Source organism: Gavia stellata, chromosome 1 (assembly GCF_030936135.1).
Source record: "Gavia stellata isolate bGavSte3 chromosome 1, bGavSte3.hap2, whole genome shotgun sequence".
NCBI classification, from domain to species: domain Eukaryota; kingdom Metazoa; phylum Chordata; class Aves; order Gaviiformes; family Gaviidae; genus Gavia; species Gavia stellata.
The window spans coordinates 19,546,060-19,566,832 of record NC_082594.1 but is presented as its reverse complement, the minus strand read 5'-3'; the positions used below and the strand labels follow the sequence as shown (position 1 = coordinate 19,566,832).

At 34.7% G+C, this 20,773-nt stretch overlaps 1 protein-coding gene across 1 annotated transcript in view; it reads right to left on the bottom strand.

Annotated features, from left to right (window-relative positions):
* The window catches only part of PARP4 (poly(ADP-ribose) polymerase family member 4), a 50,677-nt gene that overhangs the window by 13,385 nt on the left and 16,519 nt on the right, over nt 1-20,773 (bottom strand). The window contains exons 11-27 of the mRNA XM_059825251.1: nt 18,377-18,514; nt 17,006-17,104; nt 16,606-16,789; nt 15,678-15,840; nt 15,010-15,134; nt 13,102-13,233; nt 12,791-12,877; nt 12,162-12,326; nt 11,261-11,307; nt 9,526-9,607; nt 9,051-9,188; nt 7,158-7,353; nt 6,852-6,919; nt 5,259-5,446; nt 3,002-3,101; nt 1,570-1,740; nt 1,082-1,162 (exon numbers count right to left, since the gene is read on the bottom strand). Of these exons, the coding sequence (XP_059681234.1) occupies nt 1,082-1,162; nt 1,570-1,740; nt 3,002-3,101; nt 5,259-5,446; nt 6,852-6,919; nt 7,158-7,353; nt 9,051-9,188; nt 9,526-9,607; nt 11,261-11,307; nt 12,162-12,326; nt 12,791-12,877; nt 13,102-13,233; nt 15,010-15,134; nt 15,678-15,840; nt 16,606-16,789; nt 17,006-17,104; nt 18,377-18,514 (2,164 nt within the window). The remainder of the gene's footprint in view (nt 1-1,081; nt 1,163-1,569; nt 1,741-3,001; nt 3,102-5,258; nt 5,447-6,851; nt 6,920-7,157; nt 7,354-9,050; nt 9,189-9,525; nt 9,608-11,260; nt 11,308-12,161; nt 12,327-12,790; nt 12,878-13,101; nt 13,234-15,009; nt 15,135-15,677; nt 15,841-16,605; nt 16,790-17,005; nt 17,105-18,376; nt 18,515-20,773) is intronic.

Here is a 20,773-nt window from a genome sequence, read left to right as displayed (position 1 = left end):
TCCCACTGGCTCATTTTTGGAAGAATATAATAGATACCAAAGAGAGCCACTTCTGAAGAAAACCTCTTAAGCAAATAGTTACTTTTTGAGCTAAGGTAAATTGGCAAAAGAAACAGGTAGGAATTCTCAGAGTTCATCTAAAGCATCAAGAATTAATATTTTTTTTCTAATTTTGACCCTGTTTTTTATCATTTTGATATTTCAGTTCACACCTTTCAAAATTTTCTTTTTTTTTTAACTGCACCTGAAATTTGTAGTACAGGTATTCTTCTAAAAGCAAAAATTCATTATGGCACACAAATACATTGCTTTTGCTTGCCAATTTTATTTGCCTGTAGAAGGACGCGGCCCTGGAAACCAACATGTCCATGGAAACCAACCCATGATAGTGGTTTTCACAGTGGATTATATTAAGTAGGGAACAAAATAATTTCTATTTGAAGACAAATCAGCTTCCTGTAGTGGGGAAGGGGTCACAGTCATATCAGAATTATTACTGAAAGTTAACTGTTATTTTGATTTTTCAAGTGTAGACACCTGTTAGATTTAATAAATGGTTCTTTTTAGCTTGTTTTCCTTTTCAGAATGGGTGCTGTGCTTCCCTCTGCATAAAAGACTCCTTACTTCATTGTTACTGAAGCAGAGGAAAGGCTAGTAACACTTTACTGTCTCTGAGATGACAGACTAGCAATAGCACATAGCAACAATTTGCCACAATTTTCAACATGAAAAAGAATGCTGCAGCAGCTTCTTCACAGAGGTTGCCTGAAGAACAGCCAACTCAAGAATAAAGCTAGAGCCCAAACAGGATGCCAAAATAAGAAGCAGCACTTCCTATTCTGAGAAGCTTAAGTTTTGTGTTAGAAAGCACAGAGAAAGGTGACAGTTAAAGGGAAGCTGTTTTACATATAAAAGTCTGAAAACTGAAGGTCTGTGTTAAAACATCAGAAACAAAAATAAAAATGCAAGAGCTGCTGAAAACAGGGATTTCAATTCCTTCAGAAGAGCATGAAGCAGCACATAGTTGTTTAAAACAGCTTGTCTCACTATGGCATATACAAATAATGTTGGCCAAACTCACTGTTCCTGTTGTCTTCTGTAGTTCAGTAGTTGACACCACAGTCTGTAGTTCTTGGTCATTTATTACTGCTCTTAAGGTGGCCTAAAAGGAAAAAAAAAACCAAAGAACTGTTTCTTTCTTTCTCATGCTATGTTACCAGCACACATGCATTCTGTTCTGTCTCCCAAATATAACTAAAATCTGTAAATCTTTGCATATCTAGGTTTATAAATATTTCCCCTTACAACAAGGGGACAGTCACAAGTAAAGGAATCCTGTATTTATCAAAGCACAATGATAAGAACATTAAATTAGATAACTCTTTCCTCTCTACTTCTTAGAGGGAAGACTAATAATGACAATTAAATAGTAACTTTATTATATTTAGCAATGAAAAAGAAGCTAAGTGCATGCTGCATAGAGGATATATAATACAATATAATATTTCCTTTGTGGTTGTTTTACATGTGAATTTCTATCCAGTAGTGCATGTGCATTCCAGTCTTTACCTGAGTACAGTGAGGGATGAATCCATAGACAAGAAGTCTCTCATTGTTAAATAAAGACTGTATTTGAGCAGGAGCCTGCATTGGCTCTGGTGCACCTGTATTAAACTGTTGCCATTTAATAGAAACTGAACTGCATCCTGGAGAAAATATTCTAGATACCTGGCTCTGTATCTGTGTAAAGAAGCAAAACAAATTAGCTCTGTTTGCTAGCAGGCTTTCAAAAGAAAACATAATCTCTCAATAGAAAATAACATATTTCCCATGTGAATGGAACTAATTTCTTTTTTTTTTTTTTTTTTTTAAAAAAAAAAAAACAAAACAAACTAAAACAAGCCACATATTATTACTGGTAAAATGAGTCTAACGTTTGGAGTTAATAAGCAGAATCACTCGGCCATTATTGTACTGGCTTCTGGAATAATGAAACTTCTTTTAAGTAAAAGCTGAAATTTGAGAGTAAAGTTTCTATCCATCAGGGTTGCCAAACAGGCTAGGGCATATGGCCTGCTACACTTAGCACCATCTCCTGCATATGAACTCTGAGCTATGTGAACAGTTCTGCACATCTCCATGGTGTGCTCTTGATAGTTCTGCACATATCACTCAAACAACAGCCAGAATAGCAAGAGGAGAAATAGATGCTTTCATCCATTCCCCCAGGCAAAAATGTACCAGATACTAGCCTTGCTGCAGCACCTTCCCTATTGTCACTGTGTCAGGAGGGATCAGATTCAAGGCACAGGATAGCACTGTAGACACATAACTATAGAGGAAACCTGAAAAGCACCACATGTGGGGTCCTAGATTGCCTCAAACTTCTAGATGCACCAACAGTGAAAAGTTACAGAACACAACTGCTACAGGCCTCATCACTATAGCAAGGACAATGTAGATGGACTGTGACCTATGACAGAAGTAAAGCCAGTTTTTCCAACCAGGGACAATTATTTATATAGCACTTACCAGGAAAAGTACAGTAGCTCTATCAAAAAGAATAGAAAAAATAAGTTATGGCTTTCTTGTTTTCTTTTACACATTCAGTGACTAATCTGAATGAGAAGGTAGGGCAACTACAGTGACAAATTCCCTCCCTTATCGAAGAACTGAGGGTTCTCTACAGCTCTCTTATATCTTCCTATAGCACATGTGTTCCTGATGAAAATAAGGCACCTTTGTAATACTCAAACTAAATACTTCTCTTTCTCACTTAGTGTCAATTTATATTTAAAATAAAAGAAGGCTTAATAGACAAGCATCTCTCCTTCCACCTTCTAGCAAATGTTTCTTGAACTGCCTTATTGTAATAGCAAAGCCACATGATCCCACAAAAAGTAGTAATTCCCATTTTGAGATACTGAAGATATACAGTATCAGATATTGATATATCAGACAATGATCACATGCTGAATATAGTCAAGATTTATAAATGTACCTTTGCCTCCCAGTTATACTTTGATTTTGGGTCAAAGTATTCAAATGCTCCAGCACCATAGTGGGACAAAGATCTCAGCATGTGTCGATTTGCTGTGGAACTAACAAAAAAAAATTCTTTATGTAATTATAGAATTAAATTGTTCATCTGATACTATTTATAAATGTTTTTAATCAGTACTGCAAGCTTTTTGAATCTGAATTTTTAAAATTCTATCCCTTTTTCAGGGGATAGACCAACTGAGCCAATGAATGTGCTGCTGTATTAGAGATTTCCTAATAACATTCAAGGAAATTACATGATACACAAGTTTTTACATGTCACAGTGCAGAGTTATGCAGAGAAATTAACTTAGGTTCAAACACCAATAAGACTGCATCAAAATGATCCTGATCTTGAACTAATTAACCTCAATCTCAGCAGAGCCATTTAGTGTGGACACAGCTATCTCACAGCTAAGTCCAGTGTCAGCTAGGGAATGTTACTATCTGAACAACACAGAAATAACCAGTATGGTAACACTTATTAGCCTGATAGAAATGCAGGCTCTGCTCATCAATAGCCTGACTACTGTGAAGGTATTTCATAGGTATATATAAAAATGAGAGCATTAAAGGAGAACAATTAAGCAGATAAGAATTCTTTTGGGTGAGAAACAACACAGTACGTCTCGAATCTTTGTCGGACAGAAAGTAGACTCATTCCTCAACAGGACCATACCACTGTCTTAGTGACCTAGTGAATCCTCACCAAAATCCCTCAAGGCAAAATTAAATAGTACAATTGTATCTATGCTAAGAACACATAACATATTGGATTTAAAGTTTACTGCTCTTTTAAAAGTCTTCTTATAGATTTTGCTGCCTTGTACAAGTCTGTAAAGTACAAATCTTGCACTATTTAAAAATTTTTTTTTCATTTACCTGCAGAGAATTATCACAGATAAAACAGATGTAGTATTCTCTATTAATTCAGCCTTCTAGAAAACACTCTTTGTCTACACAACAGTATGAACCAGAGTGAACGTCTCTTTTACACCTGTTCACCATTATTCTTTTACCGATGTAACATGTTAAATACAGATCCTGCCTACTCAAAGCAGATTGTTGCACACTAGCAGATTAATGCTAGTGGTCTAGAGGAACCATTAAAAGCCATGCCCTCTCAGACTACCAGCACTGAGGTAATCCATTGCCAGGCCTAGTTCCATCATATCAATAACCAATAATCAATGAATGTAAATATGCTGAACATGAACATAACAGGAATGTAAATATGTTGAAAATGGTGTCAGTGTGCTGCTAATGGACACATTTCATCTGTTCTTTATTGTGTGTTGATGCAAATTCTATTATAGGCATAACATATGATTACTCTGGAAGAGCACTGGGATGTCTGGTATGTGGCCTGAAGGGTGTGCTTGCCCAGTGCTGGGAAAGGGCCCACAGCTGGGAGATCTGGGGAATGTTGCGGGAGCTATGGTGAAGGTGTCATTAAAAAAAAACAGTCCTAGAAGAACATGACCCTCACTACTGGTCTTTATTTTGATGTATCCTTCCCAGTCCTCCCAGGACACAGTAAGAACCTAACACCTCCCTGACCCTTTTGCATTTATGCCTCGCAACCTGAGATGTGTAACTACAACCCAGTTCTTTTTTAAAAAGTCATTTCAGTCATGTACATATCTTTCTAGTTTGTTGTTACTGAAAACAGCCAAACTGCATTGCAATGAATTTCAGTGAGGTTTTGCCTGTTCCTCTGATTGTTGAGAAGTCTAGTGCTTACTTGGTCTTTAAGTAACTACCTTACAAACCAAATGAAAATTAAATAATAAAATTATACAACTACTAATGTTGCATTGAAATTGCACTATTAAAATGAGACTATACCAAAACACGAAATGCAAAGTTTTAAAACGTTAACTCCTGTATTTTCCAATTATATTGTTAAATAGTATAGTTGTTATATAGTAGTTATAGTAGTTATAGTAGTTATATATTCAACAGTAGTTGAATAGGTAAGACTACCTGGATATGGAATTAACATTATTGTAGGCATCTTACCTTTGAAATTCCTTACAGATTTTCCATTCTGTTATTACAGGTAGGCAAATATTTCTGCATTTAATCTAAACATACACATATATTTAAGACAGTACACTCAGGCATGTGACAGTTCTCAGCTTATTAACCGCTCACTTTGAATAAATTATCAGTGATTTTAAACAAATGCAATTGCTAGCTAACTTTGTACTTACCCAACACCACATGTAAATAACCTTGTATGTTGGACATTATCTTTCACAATCTGAAAGGTCACACTCTCATTCTGAATGTGTCCATCTGATATAAGAAGAATGTTACGGTGTCCTTGAGAAGGAAATAGCAGACTTAAGTAACGTAATGTCTTCCATAAATCAGTGTTTCCCAATGTTGCAGTAGCAGACTGAAAAGTAAAGTATTACAATTTTAGTCTGAATTTATTTTTTCCCTAAAATAAAGATTAAATTATACATTATATGTTATTTCATTATACATGACTCCTGGTTTTCAAATACAAATAATTAATTCTTAAGTTTTATTTGTTCCTGTTCTTCTATAATTACTATTAAAGATAGAGCTTAAGGTCCATCTAGTCCTGTATCTTCTCTGGCTTAGGCAAAAGATACAGGCAAAATAGATAAGAAAAATGGTAAATTCTACCCCTACATTGTTTTCAGAGCTTTCAGTAACCAGGGTTTGGGGGGACTTCTTGAACTGGAGTTTTCATCCAGACTGTTGCATCCAAAAGATATTTACAGCTCTTAGTTTTAATTTGCCTAACCCACTTTCTGAATTGAATTACAGTTTAGCCTCAACATCAAGCACGAGAAGAAGTTCCGCTATTTATTATGCATGAAAAGGACTGTTTGGTTTTTGTTTTAAATCTGCTGATTGATCATTCTGCTGGGTGTCCTATGATCCTTAAGAGGTGAGAAACAGCAAGTAACCACCCCTATTCCCCTTTTCCTCTGTTTATCCTGGAAAAGAGATGACTGTGTAAGGATTCAACAGAGGCTAAAAAAAATCAGGACGAGTCCTCTCCCTGTACAGCAGGTCTTCCATGTATCTGGCCATCTTTGTTTTCTGTCTCCCTAGCTCTTCAATTTGAGATGGAGTGACCAGAAACATATACAGTATTGAAGATGCCATAGCAATACAGATTTATACAGCTATATAAGTGTTCATCTTTCTCCTTTCTGACTGCTGCTGAACACTGGGCTACCATTTAAAAAGGACGATTCACAATGGCTCCAGTATCTCTTTTCTGGGTTAAACCCCAACTTTATACAGGTATAGTTAATGTTGTTTTCCCCTTTGCGTTACTCTGCGTTGATCACCATTTGCATCTTACCATCCCATTTTCAAGACATCCATTATATTAGTATTAGCATTATGCTAACATCAAGGAGCTTTGGTTACATATGAGAAGCCTACTTCTGGCGCTGACAAGATATAGCACTAAGCAAAACCTGTTGTCCTAAGTAATCTACATCTGATCTTCTGGTGCCAAAAGCACTTTCCTTTTCACTGAAAGTCCTTTAGCATAAGTGCTGCCTTCACTTACAAATTATAGATTTCCAGAAGGAAGTCAATAATTTCCTCTCTTTCTTCTGTGAGTAGGCAATGAGAGGTATGAGACTCCCAAAGATAAATTTAGGGGGAAACACTGACTAAATTACAGACAAATCTTAGAAGCTGGCCTAAATAAAAAGAAAGAAAGAGGAAAAGTTGCATAACAGAGTTTTGCAATGATAAGCATCCTATACAAAGAAGCGTTCTTTAGAATACAACAAAACTGATTTACTTACTGTAATAAACTCCTTCAGTGATGCCGAATCATTCATGATGTTCATTGCAAAAGAAAATTCTGCGAAATCTATGAATAAAGATTGATACTAAGAGCACTGAAATATTAAACATGTAGCAACAATATGGAAACACAAGTTTAAGTTTTATGACTAGAATATCAGAGTATAAATATTCCATACTGCTACATGTTTCTGGTTGCAGTTCAGTGTATTATGCTGGTTTGATAATAATGATGTGCATAAAATTAAGCCATGACAAGAAGGTAAAAGGTGGCTTTCAGGTAAAAAGGAAATAGGGAAACTCACTTGTGCCAAATTTGACTACATTCACTCTTTGTCTGAAACAAAATATTTCCAAAACACGTAAAGCAATCTGTTTTGCTTGGTGTAGAGCTGAACCTGCCATAGAATTTGAACAATCTAGTAAAATAATAATTTCACTGGACAGCTGCTCTTCTTCAAATGCTGTTTCAAACTCTGGCTGGAATACAAGCATGCAAGCCTATAGAGGGAGAAACAAAATCATCAGAGCAGTAGACAAATACTATTTCATTAGAAGTGTACCCAAGCATCTTAATTTTTCTTATTATGGAATGAAAGCAGAATATAGCCATATTTCAAAGTTTTAACAAATATATGTAATTTACTCTTAATGCCTTAAAAGTATAACTTCCCTGTCCTTTACCTATAACCCAGGTCTCACATGAAAAACTGAAAAAGGAATTTTGTGGTTTTGTGTTCCTATCTTATTCACTCTTCTGCAAACAGCACTGGATTCTTTTATACAAGTTAAGAAAAAATAATAAAAAATCATGGATATCATCTTTTACAATCATCACTGCCACCATCAGTTTGTGAGAAGTACTAGAATTAGGAAAAATACGTAAACCAGAAGTGCATACTGTCCTTGCTATGAACAGAGATGCTATAAAAAAAAAAAAAATAGGCTTTCAAAAGTGGAAAAATTAAATGCTTGAAGGAGTGAAAGTGTTTCCAATAGGGAAGGAAAGGTTTGCAGTTTGGAAACACAAACAGGAATCTCTTACCTTCTCTGTTCCTTGGGGGAATATCAGTATTATTGCAGTCATCAGAAAGAAATCCCTAAACTAATACATTTAAACTAAGCAACTGTGATTAAAAGGAAGAAAAATAAAATACATCATTGTCAGAAAGAAAACAATCTTATCTGTCATTTTACTTATTTTAATAAATTTCAACATTGGACTGACAGATTGGTAACACCAAGACCTTACATTTCACCTCTGCAGCATTTTATCTTATTTAAGAAAAAAAAAATACCTAAAAAGGAGCTGAAAATAACTAAAAATGCCAGGGACTTGATAAAAAATGCGGGAGAATGAAACAGCTTCTAATAACCTGGAATCACATATTTTAAGTTTTAAATGTATTTCTTGGGCAAGATGTTACTGTGGGTGAAGGTAAAGGGGGTTGAACTGATCCTTCCTTTCCTACCTAACCTTTTATTAATGTTTTCCAGTGGTGATAATGAGCTCTTCTGTGACATAGCCACAACTGGATACTGTTTCTGGGTGATCGAGAGTGCTAGAAGTGCTAGCTATGTCTTTTTCACTTATTAGTGAAAAAGAAAAGGTTCAAATGCCTTTGAGAATAATCACGGCAGCAGTAATAACTACAACAGAATGCAAAATCTTCTAGGAAGGCCAGATGCCTTAAAATAAAACACTGACTGATTCTATAAATATTTGTGTGTAAGTTGTAAATACAGCCCTACAAATTTAATTGTTTAAAATTTTACTTATTTTTAATTAGTATAGCGATTGCATTACTCTGAAGCTACCTAGTTCCAGCCTCAGCCATGACTTATTTGTTCACTTCCACTGCTGCAAATGTATCAAACACTGTAGTCACATTTCTATGAAATACAAACAGCAGCACAACAATTAGAAAAAAGCGTTTTAACAGAAATTATTAGATACTGTGTTGAAACATTTACTCTCTTCCAAGGCAAAGGATAAAACAAAAGCAACAAGATTCTACGCAACCGAAAAGAAAACTAATTTCTGGAGAATACTCAGCTTAATAAAACAGATCAAACTGACCACTGTCCATGGTGTGAAATTTTTCTTCATCTTTTACCCATCAAAACTAAACTGTTCCTGTTTATTATGTTTTAGCATATTCAGTATTACCTCATGAACAGTACAAGTTATGCAGTACCTCACTCATTTTGTTGGGATGCTTCTCTACCCACATTCGAGGTAGGTAGACCTGAGAAATCCAGATATCTAGAACAAAGCCACTAATGTCCAAGGAGCTGTTCTCCACAGTCTTAATTACAGCCTTGCAGTCTGTTTTCTAGACAAGAAAAGCAGGCATTTAAATATTTATATAATAATATAAATATAAAATATAAAAATATAATATAAAATATATGAATATAATATAAAATATTTATATAATAATATTTATATAATAACAATACAGTGAATATTGTTTACTTTGTGAGAACAAGGAATGATGACGGCAGATTTAATAGGGGCAGTCCCAAAACAGAGGACCAAGCTGTTTGCAGAACAAACAGTGAACAAAGCCAGACCGATCTGGCACAAGCGTTTTCTAGGATAAAAGTTCCATTTTAAATACATAGCAGAACTGCCAAGGCAGAGACATAATTACAGTGAAATTAATTTACCTTTATTTTAAGTTTATGTGTCCAACTATGTATGCGTTCAATACTAGACGGCATCTCAATAGACATATCCACGGAAAATCCACTAAATAAAGAGAAAAGAAAAAAACCAAAACTGAATGCAGTCCAGGGAAGATGATGTTTAATCTGCATGCCATGACATCTCCAGGAGAAGGAGCTATGTTTCCTGTCCTTTTTAACTCTTTGGATGAAAGTGGAGAATACTGAACTAGACAGACAAGTTTCTGTCCCTAGGATACCCAAAGAATAACCATGCTGATTCACTATGGTATTCATAGTTTGAAAGGTTACAAGGGATCAAGAGGCCATTTGACATGATCTCTTCTACAACACATTACATAACATTTTAGCCAATTAGCTCTTCATTTAACCTAATGTTTTATTTTCTAAAGCAAAGCTTCATAACAGACAGCTAAATTGGATTTCAGAGAAGGCAAGTTCATTATTTTCTCTGGCTAACTGTTCCAGATCTCACTGCTAAAATGCATATCTTTTTTTCTTATTCAGCTTTAATTTCCAGTCTTTGCTTCTTAGTTTATTTAGGTAATGACATTAAAAAGCAATTTGATAGGTACAATCATACAATACAAGATACATAAAAGTCTCAAGATAGCATACAGAAGTATCTGCAGAGAGAACCAGTCTGCAGCCAGAAAAAATGTATTATGTTTTTAATATAATATTAATAAGTTTGCAGCTAACTTGAATGTCTTTGTGCTGCTCCCTCTAGAACTTGAAGCTGGAAAGAATGAGACAGAGATACCTGATCTCTATCCTCACACAATAACTATTCTTAAGTGTTTCCCAATTTTTATTCATATTTTCTAGTTGAATTTTCCCTTAAGATTAAAAATTAAATTGTATTATCATTTTAAGTACCTTTTCTACAACTGGATGTGTACTGTATGAACTTGTTAATTTATTCCTGATATATGGCAGAAATAGCATCAAATCTTTAGCTGATCAGTATCAGTATAATATTTCTACTAACCAGTAGTAATTGTACTGAATAAAAGGAAGTTAATAATAGGAAACACTATTTCAGGATTAAATAAAACTTTAGAAAATTATAACAGATGTGTCTTTGTGCCTGCTTTGCAGACAGAACAGAGGAGAAACTAGGACATGCTCATAAAAAGCACTTTTCATGGGTTTTAATATGGAAATATGAATAGCATTAAGTTTTGACACATTTACTGCTACTACCACCTGCATTGCTTGTTATTCTGGTTGAGAATGGCCATATACAGAGAGGTTACTGGGAATAAAATTATAACACTTAGTTTCCAAGAAGTCTTACTTTACCACTATCACAGTTTCAGATGACTGTAAATTTTTATTTAATATGTAAATGCAAAGACAGGCTAAAATATTAAGTGCAGTGATATTGAAATTAAGATCATGGTCTCATTAAGTTTTGTGACTTGGGAATTTATATATAAACCTTAAGAACAGAAATGTTTCTGAAACAAAAGGAAGGATTTACTGTAGAAAAAAAAGAGTGTAATAATTAAAAGTTATTCCCCTATGATATTACCTATCTAAGGATAACAACAGATTAGAGTGGAAGTTGAAATTAAATTAGTTTTTTGATAATGTCACTTACCATCAAATATTCCATATAAATAGAAAAAACGTTAAATTTAAATGTTTTAACTTAATTATTTAAGTTATTGATAAAATAAAGCAGATAAAAATATTAATGAAGGCAACTCACTTTTTCTGTGGTTTTACTTGTTTAACACAAACCTTTTTTATTGTATCCTACGAAGAAAAAAAAATTTTTTTACTTGTACCAGTTATGAAATATTTGTATGTTATTCCTGACACTTTTATCGCCCTGGAGCTCCGTTCTCTTATTCTATCACTGAGTTGGGATTGCATGGAATCCTCTTTACTTCATTTAATCATATAGCTTTGGAGCGTCATAGCAGCTAAAATTCAGATGAATGCGTGCATGTTTCTCTCCCAAGAACACAGTGAACTTCAGAACTCAGTATAATACAGCTCTGAAGCAGAAGGCATGATTGTTGAACAGTCAGACATACGATACAGCTATACGATCTCACAGGGACTAGGACCATAAGGACCATCTCTGGCTCTTTGCCAGCACTTAAACACAGAGATAACCTCCCCTCCCACCTAGAGAATTCAGGAGACATCAAAGGCATTCAAAGAAACGGATGGGCAACCTTGTCCCTGAAGCAGAGAAGGGTAATATCAGAGTGTTCAGCAGATGCTCAGCTGCTGTTTCATGATGGAGACAATACAACGTCTTTGCAAGCCAAAGGAGGAACAGCAGCACAGAAACAGCAGATAACTCAAAATATGAGATCTAACATGTGCCAACTCAAGTCAACTGTCTAAGTCCTACAGGAGCAAATACATCCTCAGAGATAGTTAGAGACTTTCTACCAATCACAGCATTCCTAAGTTAGTGTTCTCTTTGCTTCATGACAAGAATGGTTACAAACAATTATCTTCTAACAAAAGACAAGAAATGAAAAGGAAAATAATCATAAACTTACCGAAGCCTCTTGTGCAACTACAATCCCCTAGGCACAGAAATTTTGCTTCAAACCAAGAAGGTGCTATTTTAAGATTGTATTTTAACAAACCTGTGTGTTTTCATTTAATGCTTTGTCCTGTTGCCATGGTGACACTGAAGCAGGCATATGAAAGGTGATACAACCATGCTGAAAACTCAGTTCAGTGATATAGGTGATTTTGATCACAACTGTAGAATTTGGAGATAAGTTTCCCACACTTATTACAAAAATATCCTTAAAAAAAAAGCAAAAACCACAAACTACTTTTAATGACATCATTAAAGCCTATGTTTTCCAAAACAGTAATTTAATTAGTGTTTAGGCACACTGAAACCAAATGCTAACACAGAAACTACTATTTGGTTTTGGTGAAGTGTAAGAAAAAATGGGACTATGATATGAAATGTCAAACTTTCAATAATTCCTTAATTTCTGGCAAAAACTGATCAATAGTAACGGAATAAATCAATCTTTCACAAAAAAAAAAAAAGGAAACCACCTGAAAGAGAAATAGCTGTTTTATGTAAGCCATAGCACATATTTAAATAAACAATGGTTGTTTTTAAAAGTGATCAAACATATGGTCCAAATAAGTTCTACTAAAAAGGAGTTTCCCAACAAAGACATGATTCAGCAAAGGATCTGTAATTGGACAACAAAATTTTCAAGTAGGTACTAAACCACGATGTTCAACATACCGGTGCATCCTGGTCCATTAGATAAGCTCCATCACCCTGACTGATAGCTTTCCGATATTCCCTATGTGCTTGTTTCTTTTCTTTAACCTATGAAAGATTGTTCCCAAATAAGTCATTTCATCTCTATGGGCAGAAAACTTAACCGATATTCTCTTAAATGACATTACTACCTTGAAATCCAGTCAAGCGGTAACAACAAAGGACATGAGAGAAACCAAAATTAGTGTTGCATATCTTCATTATTAATTAAGTGCTTTCAGATCTTGAGATTGAAGGAGCTACGTCAAAGGCAAAGTACAATAACATTTTACCTCTCCAATGACGTGTTTTCCATTGATAAAAGCTTCAAATCCACAAACAGCAGCTTTATCATCCAAAGGAAAGACATATTTAGCTTCAATTGGTTTAGTGGTTTGATTGGTGTAGGTCTGAAACATTACTACCTGAAATTAATATTTTTTGTGTAACTGTAATGTTAAAATGCTATTAAAACATCAATACTTCAAGTGTAACAGCTTAACTGCTTTGCACCACAAAACATCAATAGGCATGCCACAACTGGAACTTAATTTGTACCTTAGAAACGAAGGTATAACATTCATCTGTGCTTCACAAATAGATATCTCCAGAAACATGCAAGGAGCTGTAGAATTTTTAATCTTTAAATCATTAATTGAATCTCTTCCAGAAGAAGAGTAAACCATGACCTGCTAAAGGTTATCTGATATACTGGCAGAGCTGGAGCTGTCAAGCTATTGCCTGCAAAAGAAGTCACCACTGCAATGTGCCTGTAATAGTTTTAAGCCAGTAAGGACTAAACAAGAAGGAAGAGTAAACCTCCACAAAAAAAAATCAGTCTATTTTTACGATACACTAAAAGGGATGTTTTGAAAAGCCTATGTTACTTCTACGTGTATAGTATCCATCTTCTAATGACAGAATTTCTGTCTCTGAGGTGGCAGATTGCATCTGACTTTCTTCTCACATCTGCTCTTCTGTTTACTTCCCATGTGTCATAACAAAACTCTAGCAATTCCTCATTCCCCTTTGCTGCCATTCTTATTGTCCCTTGTCATCTGATCATTCCTGATTTATGCCCTGTACCTCAGCTTTATAGACTGTTTTCTGCTTTGATGGACTGGGTCATAGAACAGATGCCGCTAGATAGTAATTCATTCCATAGGAAACAAGACAAAACACAAAACAAAACAAAAAACAAACAAAAAACACCCCCAACAATCCCTCATGAGAAGAACAGTTGTTCAAAGGAATCAGACTGATCAGACAACATTTGTGAGTGTCAGAATAGTTTAAGCACAGACTCACTTGCAGACAATTCTTTCAAACACTTTTCTCTCCTGTTTTCCCCTGCTTTCTTTAAGGCTTTAGCAACAACATATAAAAAACATTATTTACTTTCACGAAGCTACTTTGGTACTGGAAACTCTGAATACAGATTCTTGTGCAGAGACACACATATGACAGAACTCAGTAAAGTCACACCTTTAGCATGTTCGAGACTGCTTCAGGCAGGATGCAGTTGAAGGGGGAGGAGGTTATGGAATTATGCCCCAGGATTGTAGAAGACCTGTGACTTGACAGAATGTGTTCTTAGGGCATATGTACTAAAAAACAAGGTGAGCCCTTATTTTAGCCTCCTTAGCTAACTTTTATTAGCTAATTTTCAGCAAGTTCTTCTGTATTGATTGATATTTTACTTGTGACAGCTAATTTAGGTTGTCTAACCAAAGTAAAAAATAAAACGCAAATACGTTTCCATAAACCGTTAATCACCCTAGTTATTCCTCACTGACTGTTTTATAATTCAGCTGGCAAACAGGTCGCCAAGAAGGTCTTTTAAAGGGAACAGGACGCGTACACTGCTGCAGAAAGTTTCTCTACAATGGTGACTTGATTATGCATAGGCAGAAAACAAACTTAAAAATATGATTATGCATAGGCAGAAAACAAACTTAAAAATAAAACCCAGCCCTTCACTGTCCAGAGAGCTTTTGGCATTTGTTTGACTATACATCTCAGTTTCCACTCAGTTTCAGGACTCTCCTTCATTTAGAGATTGAATTGCCTTTTCTTTTTTTTTTTTTGTGTATGTGCAATTAACTAAACGCTAAATAGCATTTTGACTAAAACACTATTTAACAAACAGATTAATTTTTCATGGCTGAGTTATGGAAAAGGAAGTAAATAGCATACTCTACCTGTGCTACAAAGTCTATTATCCTTGCCTTGATATAAACACCTTCCAGAGGGACAGGATTTCCCAATCTGTCCTGAAGACCAGTTTTTACAGGATTCGAAAGGTTTGCATTTGGTAATGCATAGCCTAAACAAAGAGTTTATAAAAGATTAAAAAGATATTTTTTGAAATATACATTCGGGAAAGATGATTGAAAGTAATTCTACATCAAAGGCCCATGTTTGTTTATGCAATTCACAACACAAAAGTAACACTCAGTTTCTGTTATGAATACTTGAGTTGTATTGCTGAGCTGTAGGCTGTCTGTCTAAGGGATCAAGAGTTCATGGTAGTTCTTTAAGGTCTTACAAAGTCTTTGTTTAGAACCTTGCATTTGAATTATTTAACAACCATCTGATGATTTATGCAAAAGTGCTTCCTGTGCTTCTCTTGAAACACACTGTGACAGGAGGAGTTGCAACTGCTGTTGGTCATTATGCCTATAGGAAATCTGTTAAACAGATGCTACACAGATGCCACATGGTAATCACTAATTTAGTAACATCCGCAAATAAACTACAAATTATTTTTTATTATGTTATCTTCATACAAGTACTCTAAAAAGGGTTCTGACAAGTATTGAGGAAACTCTGGAAGCAAGTCAATATACAAACAGAAAACATTTCTTACTCTCATGCTGTAAATGACATTGTGACTCTGGCTCATTGTTATCTTGCTCCAGTTCCATGCCAACTGCAGGCTGAAATGGTTTTATTTGATCTTCAGCAAGGCAGAACTTAACAACATATCTAATTTTAACCTGACAGGGTTTATACACAACAAATTCATCATCCTGGTAGAAACAAAGAAAGGTATTTTACAATAAAAACAAAGCTATAGATAATATCTAAACCAATCCAAATTGATTAAGAAGTGAACCTAAATGACATATCATTTTTGAAAAACAGTAAGAATCTGACAGCTTTTATTTTCACTCCCCTAATCTCTCTATATCACCACCACTTACACCTCTTATCTTCTCACTTTGTATTCTCCACATTCCTTTTATTTCCTCTTCTCCATAAAGCACAATCATTCCTCAAAATAACTAAGAACAAAAAAAAGTAAAAAACTGGTGGATATCTAGAGAGTAACTGTATCTGTTACTGTGCTACTACAGCTATCATCCCTGCCTTAGAGTACCAACCTATAAAGACAGGGATTTTTATTAGCTGGATTCATTTACAAAACCATGAACATTCCATGGTAGTGATTCCTTATTGCATGCAAACTAGAATATCACTTCCAAATAACAATGTAAATATCACAGACCAGATATTCATATGGTGCTTCAGTTATAATAAAATACAGTATTTACACCTTTCTTTTAAGTATTGTTTTCTTGCAAGAATTCTTTACAAATAGTAATTTAGAGGCTTAGAAGTTTTATACGCACTTTACGGGCTGCAAGACAGACAAAAGCGATTTTACACATTACTGTCTAGTGATTTAGTGTCTGAACTGAAATGCAGGTTACATTCATTCTGTTATCTATCAGTGGTATAATAAATCCAAAATCTGATGCCTTTTCAGGTGCCCAATACTGCAGGATCAGTACCTCAAAGTCTGAAGAGATGTCTGCTGTTTTACGGACTCCATGCACACTGTCATAACCTGATGGTGCATTATTTAACGAGTAATCTCGTTCATACAAATCTAAGCACGATCCAAGTGCCACGTCACAAACTGCCAGGAGCCGGGTTCCGTCCATTTCACTGGGTGATGAATACTTAATACTTGCGCTACATGTAAAGAAAGATCATATGCATTTTATTAAAATTTATATTAATGTAAACATCATAGGAGTTTAAGAATACATAAGTACTTCTGAACAGATGGACAGGGATAAACTTTATAATTAAATTACCTTAAAAGTATTAAGCATTATATCTACTTAATTTCAAAAGTAAAAAGAATACACAAAGGATAAAATAAAGAGATGTTGTCATTATTCAGACCTAACAGAATCACTGAAGTAAATGCCACTGCCCAGATTCCCAGTGTCAGTTCTTTCCAGGCCATGATCTTCAACAACCACTTTTGGCATTAGGAGTCCTCTAGAGAAAAAGAAGGTCACACAATGAATGAAGTACAAAATTCTTCTGGATATAGCATGTGGGCTAATACACATTGTGCAGTTACGAACCACAGAGGATTAAAACAAAATATGCTTTACAGAAACCATCCATAGACACTCAAGGGAAATAAAGTCTCTTCACACAAAAAAAATAAATCCCAAAGTGATATTAATCACCAAGACAGTGATTACACAAGCAATAAAGACTGTTAGCTTTTCTTCATTTAGCAGAAAAACAATGCGGTTTCCAGATTCATTGCCAAACATTCAAAAGAATTTTTTGGTTATTAGATGAGTAGTTTTACATTTCTAGCTACTGTGCTGTATTCAATTTAAAAAAAAAAAGTATGAAATTTTTGTATCTAAGAAAGAGATAGTATGAGTTTTAAAGGTAGAATGCTGGGGAATGGATACTTGGAAACTTTTCCAGCATTTGATTTGCAAACCTATTAAGTGTAGAGATACCATCCTTAGACTGTTTATGAGACATTTGATTTACTCACAGTTGATGTCCACAGAAAACATTTTATATATAAAGAATGTAAAAAGACACAGTATTTAAGTAAGTTCAACAGTTTTGTAACTTACAATTAAAAGGTGCAGTATGAGGAAAACAGAATGCTAATATGACTTTTGAGGTATTTTAACTCTGATGGTGTTATGTGTCAGATATGTTTTTTAAAATAACCTTAAATTTTTCAGTGGCTGGTATTCACTGCATACATGCTATGACGAGGATTTAAATACATCAGGCTACTAGAGGTTATATTATTTTAGTATTATTACCATGCTTGAGTGAATCCATGGTATTCAGTCATAGAACTAGATATTCTCTTATTCCAGGAAATTATGATAATCTAAAAATATACCAAATAAAGTAGTCCTGGGGAAGGAGGACATCATCAATGCAATTCTTTCCTAAAACAGAGTAAGTTTTCCACACAGCCATTACTCTCCTACTCTCTCCATTTTGTCATCCTTCATCTGGATTTAAACCACAGTCCTCACCATCATATCCAAATAGCTGCATCTCAAGTCTAATCTGCCTGGAGAGTAATTAAACTTATCATTACAAAAGACTGATTTTCCTTCCAGAGGTCTGTAGAAATATATGAATGTTCATATAAATGTTAAAAGTAAAAATTAGGTTAAACATAATGCAAAAGAACTTCATAAAAAAAAAGTCAAAATATATTTAACAATATAGTTAAGCCTGATTCAATGCCACAAAAAAGGGAATAGAAATTTTTACCTGGAGAGAATTCCCATGAAGTTGCGCACAGATGATGCATGGAATAAGGATCGAATGTTTCCAAGACTGCTCAGAAATTCTGCTGTTTCAGTTATTCTGCCAACCCTATACACTTGTAAAATTCTCACTGGACAGTCACTGCAAGAAATTTGAAATCATCTTTGAGATCTCATGAATTAGAAAGTGCATTTAAGATCAATATACTGCTAAAAGATAAAGCCATATTCTAAATCTCAAAGTAATGCTCAACTTTTTTGTTGTTGTTAGCAATACGGGTGGCAATTATTAAAGAAAAAAATAGCAAAAGAGAACAATCACCAGAGATACTAAAAACTTAATGACTAAGTTCAAGACCTATTTAGACTTTTAGGGAGAAATTGAAAATGTGTTTTCATGCTTAAAGACATATGAAATTATCTTATTTGACATTGTGGGATCTAAATTCAAAGATGTGACATACAAAACCCCATATAACTATGCAACTCAGAGTTTGTAAGTATATAAATTATTGCCAGCAAATTTATCTTGTACTAAAAATTCTTTTACTGAGAGTACTCAGGTACCTCATTGTCTTGGCTGAACTACAAACATCTTAGCACCACAGTTCACGCTATCTGGAGGTAGTAACTCCCAATTAAGAAAGACTTCCCAATTAAGAAATACACGTTAGAGGAGGAAAACTTGGGTTGCAGTCCTGTCTGCAGCAAGATTTATGCATTTTACATACAGTAGTTACTGGACAGAGCTGTCAACCACGATTCTTGTCCTTCCCTTCTTGTGATTACACAAAACAAAAGATTCAGATTCTTTACCTCTTCTTACTTTTATCCTTGCCAGCTGAATGCTCTATTTAGCTATTGTGTAAAGGTCTGAGTGGAGAACAGTGTGCCTCCCACCTTCCCTCTGCTTAAGCAGTCTGCTGTGTACACATGCTCAGAATATACTTCCTCAGATGACAGACTCTGGACTAAGGACTGAGTTGCTTAACAGTGTAAAGACAGTGCTACCCTATGAAATACGCAGAAGATAATTTTAGGATTCTAGGATTCCTAACTGTCACACAGTGAGGAACCTCCAGATTTAAAAAGTAATTGAGAAGAGGACTTAAGGATCACAATTTTACATTTAAATATTGAAAGTATTTAATTTCCAGTATTTGCCAGTATTTCCAGTACCTGGAAAGTAAAAGCATAAAGCCCTGTTTACAAATCAAACTTTTATGCTTTCAAGATTCAATGAGCTTCAGTCAAGCTTCAAGTTCCTAAATGCTAAAATAATACTGGTAAATAGGACCTGTCCTCTTTGTAATTTTGAACACTTCACACAAACTGTGTGGTTTCTTTTGTTGAGGATTAGAGATATATTATGTCCTAACTTATGAAGTTACTATATGAACTTTTTTTATATGAAGGAGTTTTTTTGGTTTGTTTTGGCTGTTCGATTCTTTTTTTTTTTTTTTTTAAGAACCTTACTTGAACCCTGATCCTTCAGCATGCTTCTACTGCAGTTGAAGTTTTTTAAAATTGTTTTTAGATTAAAAACTAAGATTGTAAATGCAGAGACTGAAAGGGAATAAACATACTCCAATTCTTGCCATGTCATTATGCTATGTATAAGAGTAGATTCAAAGTTTGGCGGGAAAATCCTGTCCTTAATTAGTTTATGAGTTAGTATATAGGCCCTAACATAGATAACTGCTGTCTACAAAGAGCAGTCCCATGGGTTCAGGTAACAGCAAATTCCCCAAAAATTGTTTCTGTCACAAAGAACTATAAGGTGGAACAAAGTCACAAAAACTATTGTTCTATTAATTTTAAAATTACTTAAAAATTTAGACAAAACGTTAAGTGAAAGTCAGCTACTGAACTTTGCTGAAGACAAACAGAAGTTTGCGTGTTCCAGGCACAGTGCTCCTTCCATACTTGAGCAATATATATTTGGGTATAACCACTTAGTAGCCAGTAGTTGCTAGGTAGGTTTAGACCTTAGCTGCTTAACAGCATATTTACTCAGTAAAAACAAACTTGGAGTGACTATATGTATAATTGAAGCCCACTTCATTCTTCCCTGTATTAATGATCTAACCATTTATTATTCCATTTCTAGAACCATCTTCTCTTTAATTTCTCTGTATTTACCCATTTTTTAATGTTATTAATCAAAGAGACTGGGTTCCCAGTTAGAAGCCAAAGTCAAGAACTTTAAACAGAATTATAGGCACATCTGCAGAATAACTTCCCAGAAATACGTCTTTTTCACACAACTGAAAGCTAACTAGAAAGGGACAGCAAGTTCTGTACATAATCAAAAAGTGACCAAGTATTCCCTCCCACCCCAATCAAGTTTTTTCACACAGAAAAAACCTATTTGTTTTACTCAGCAGAACCGTAAATTTTA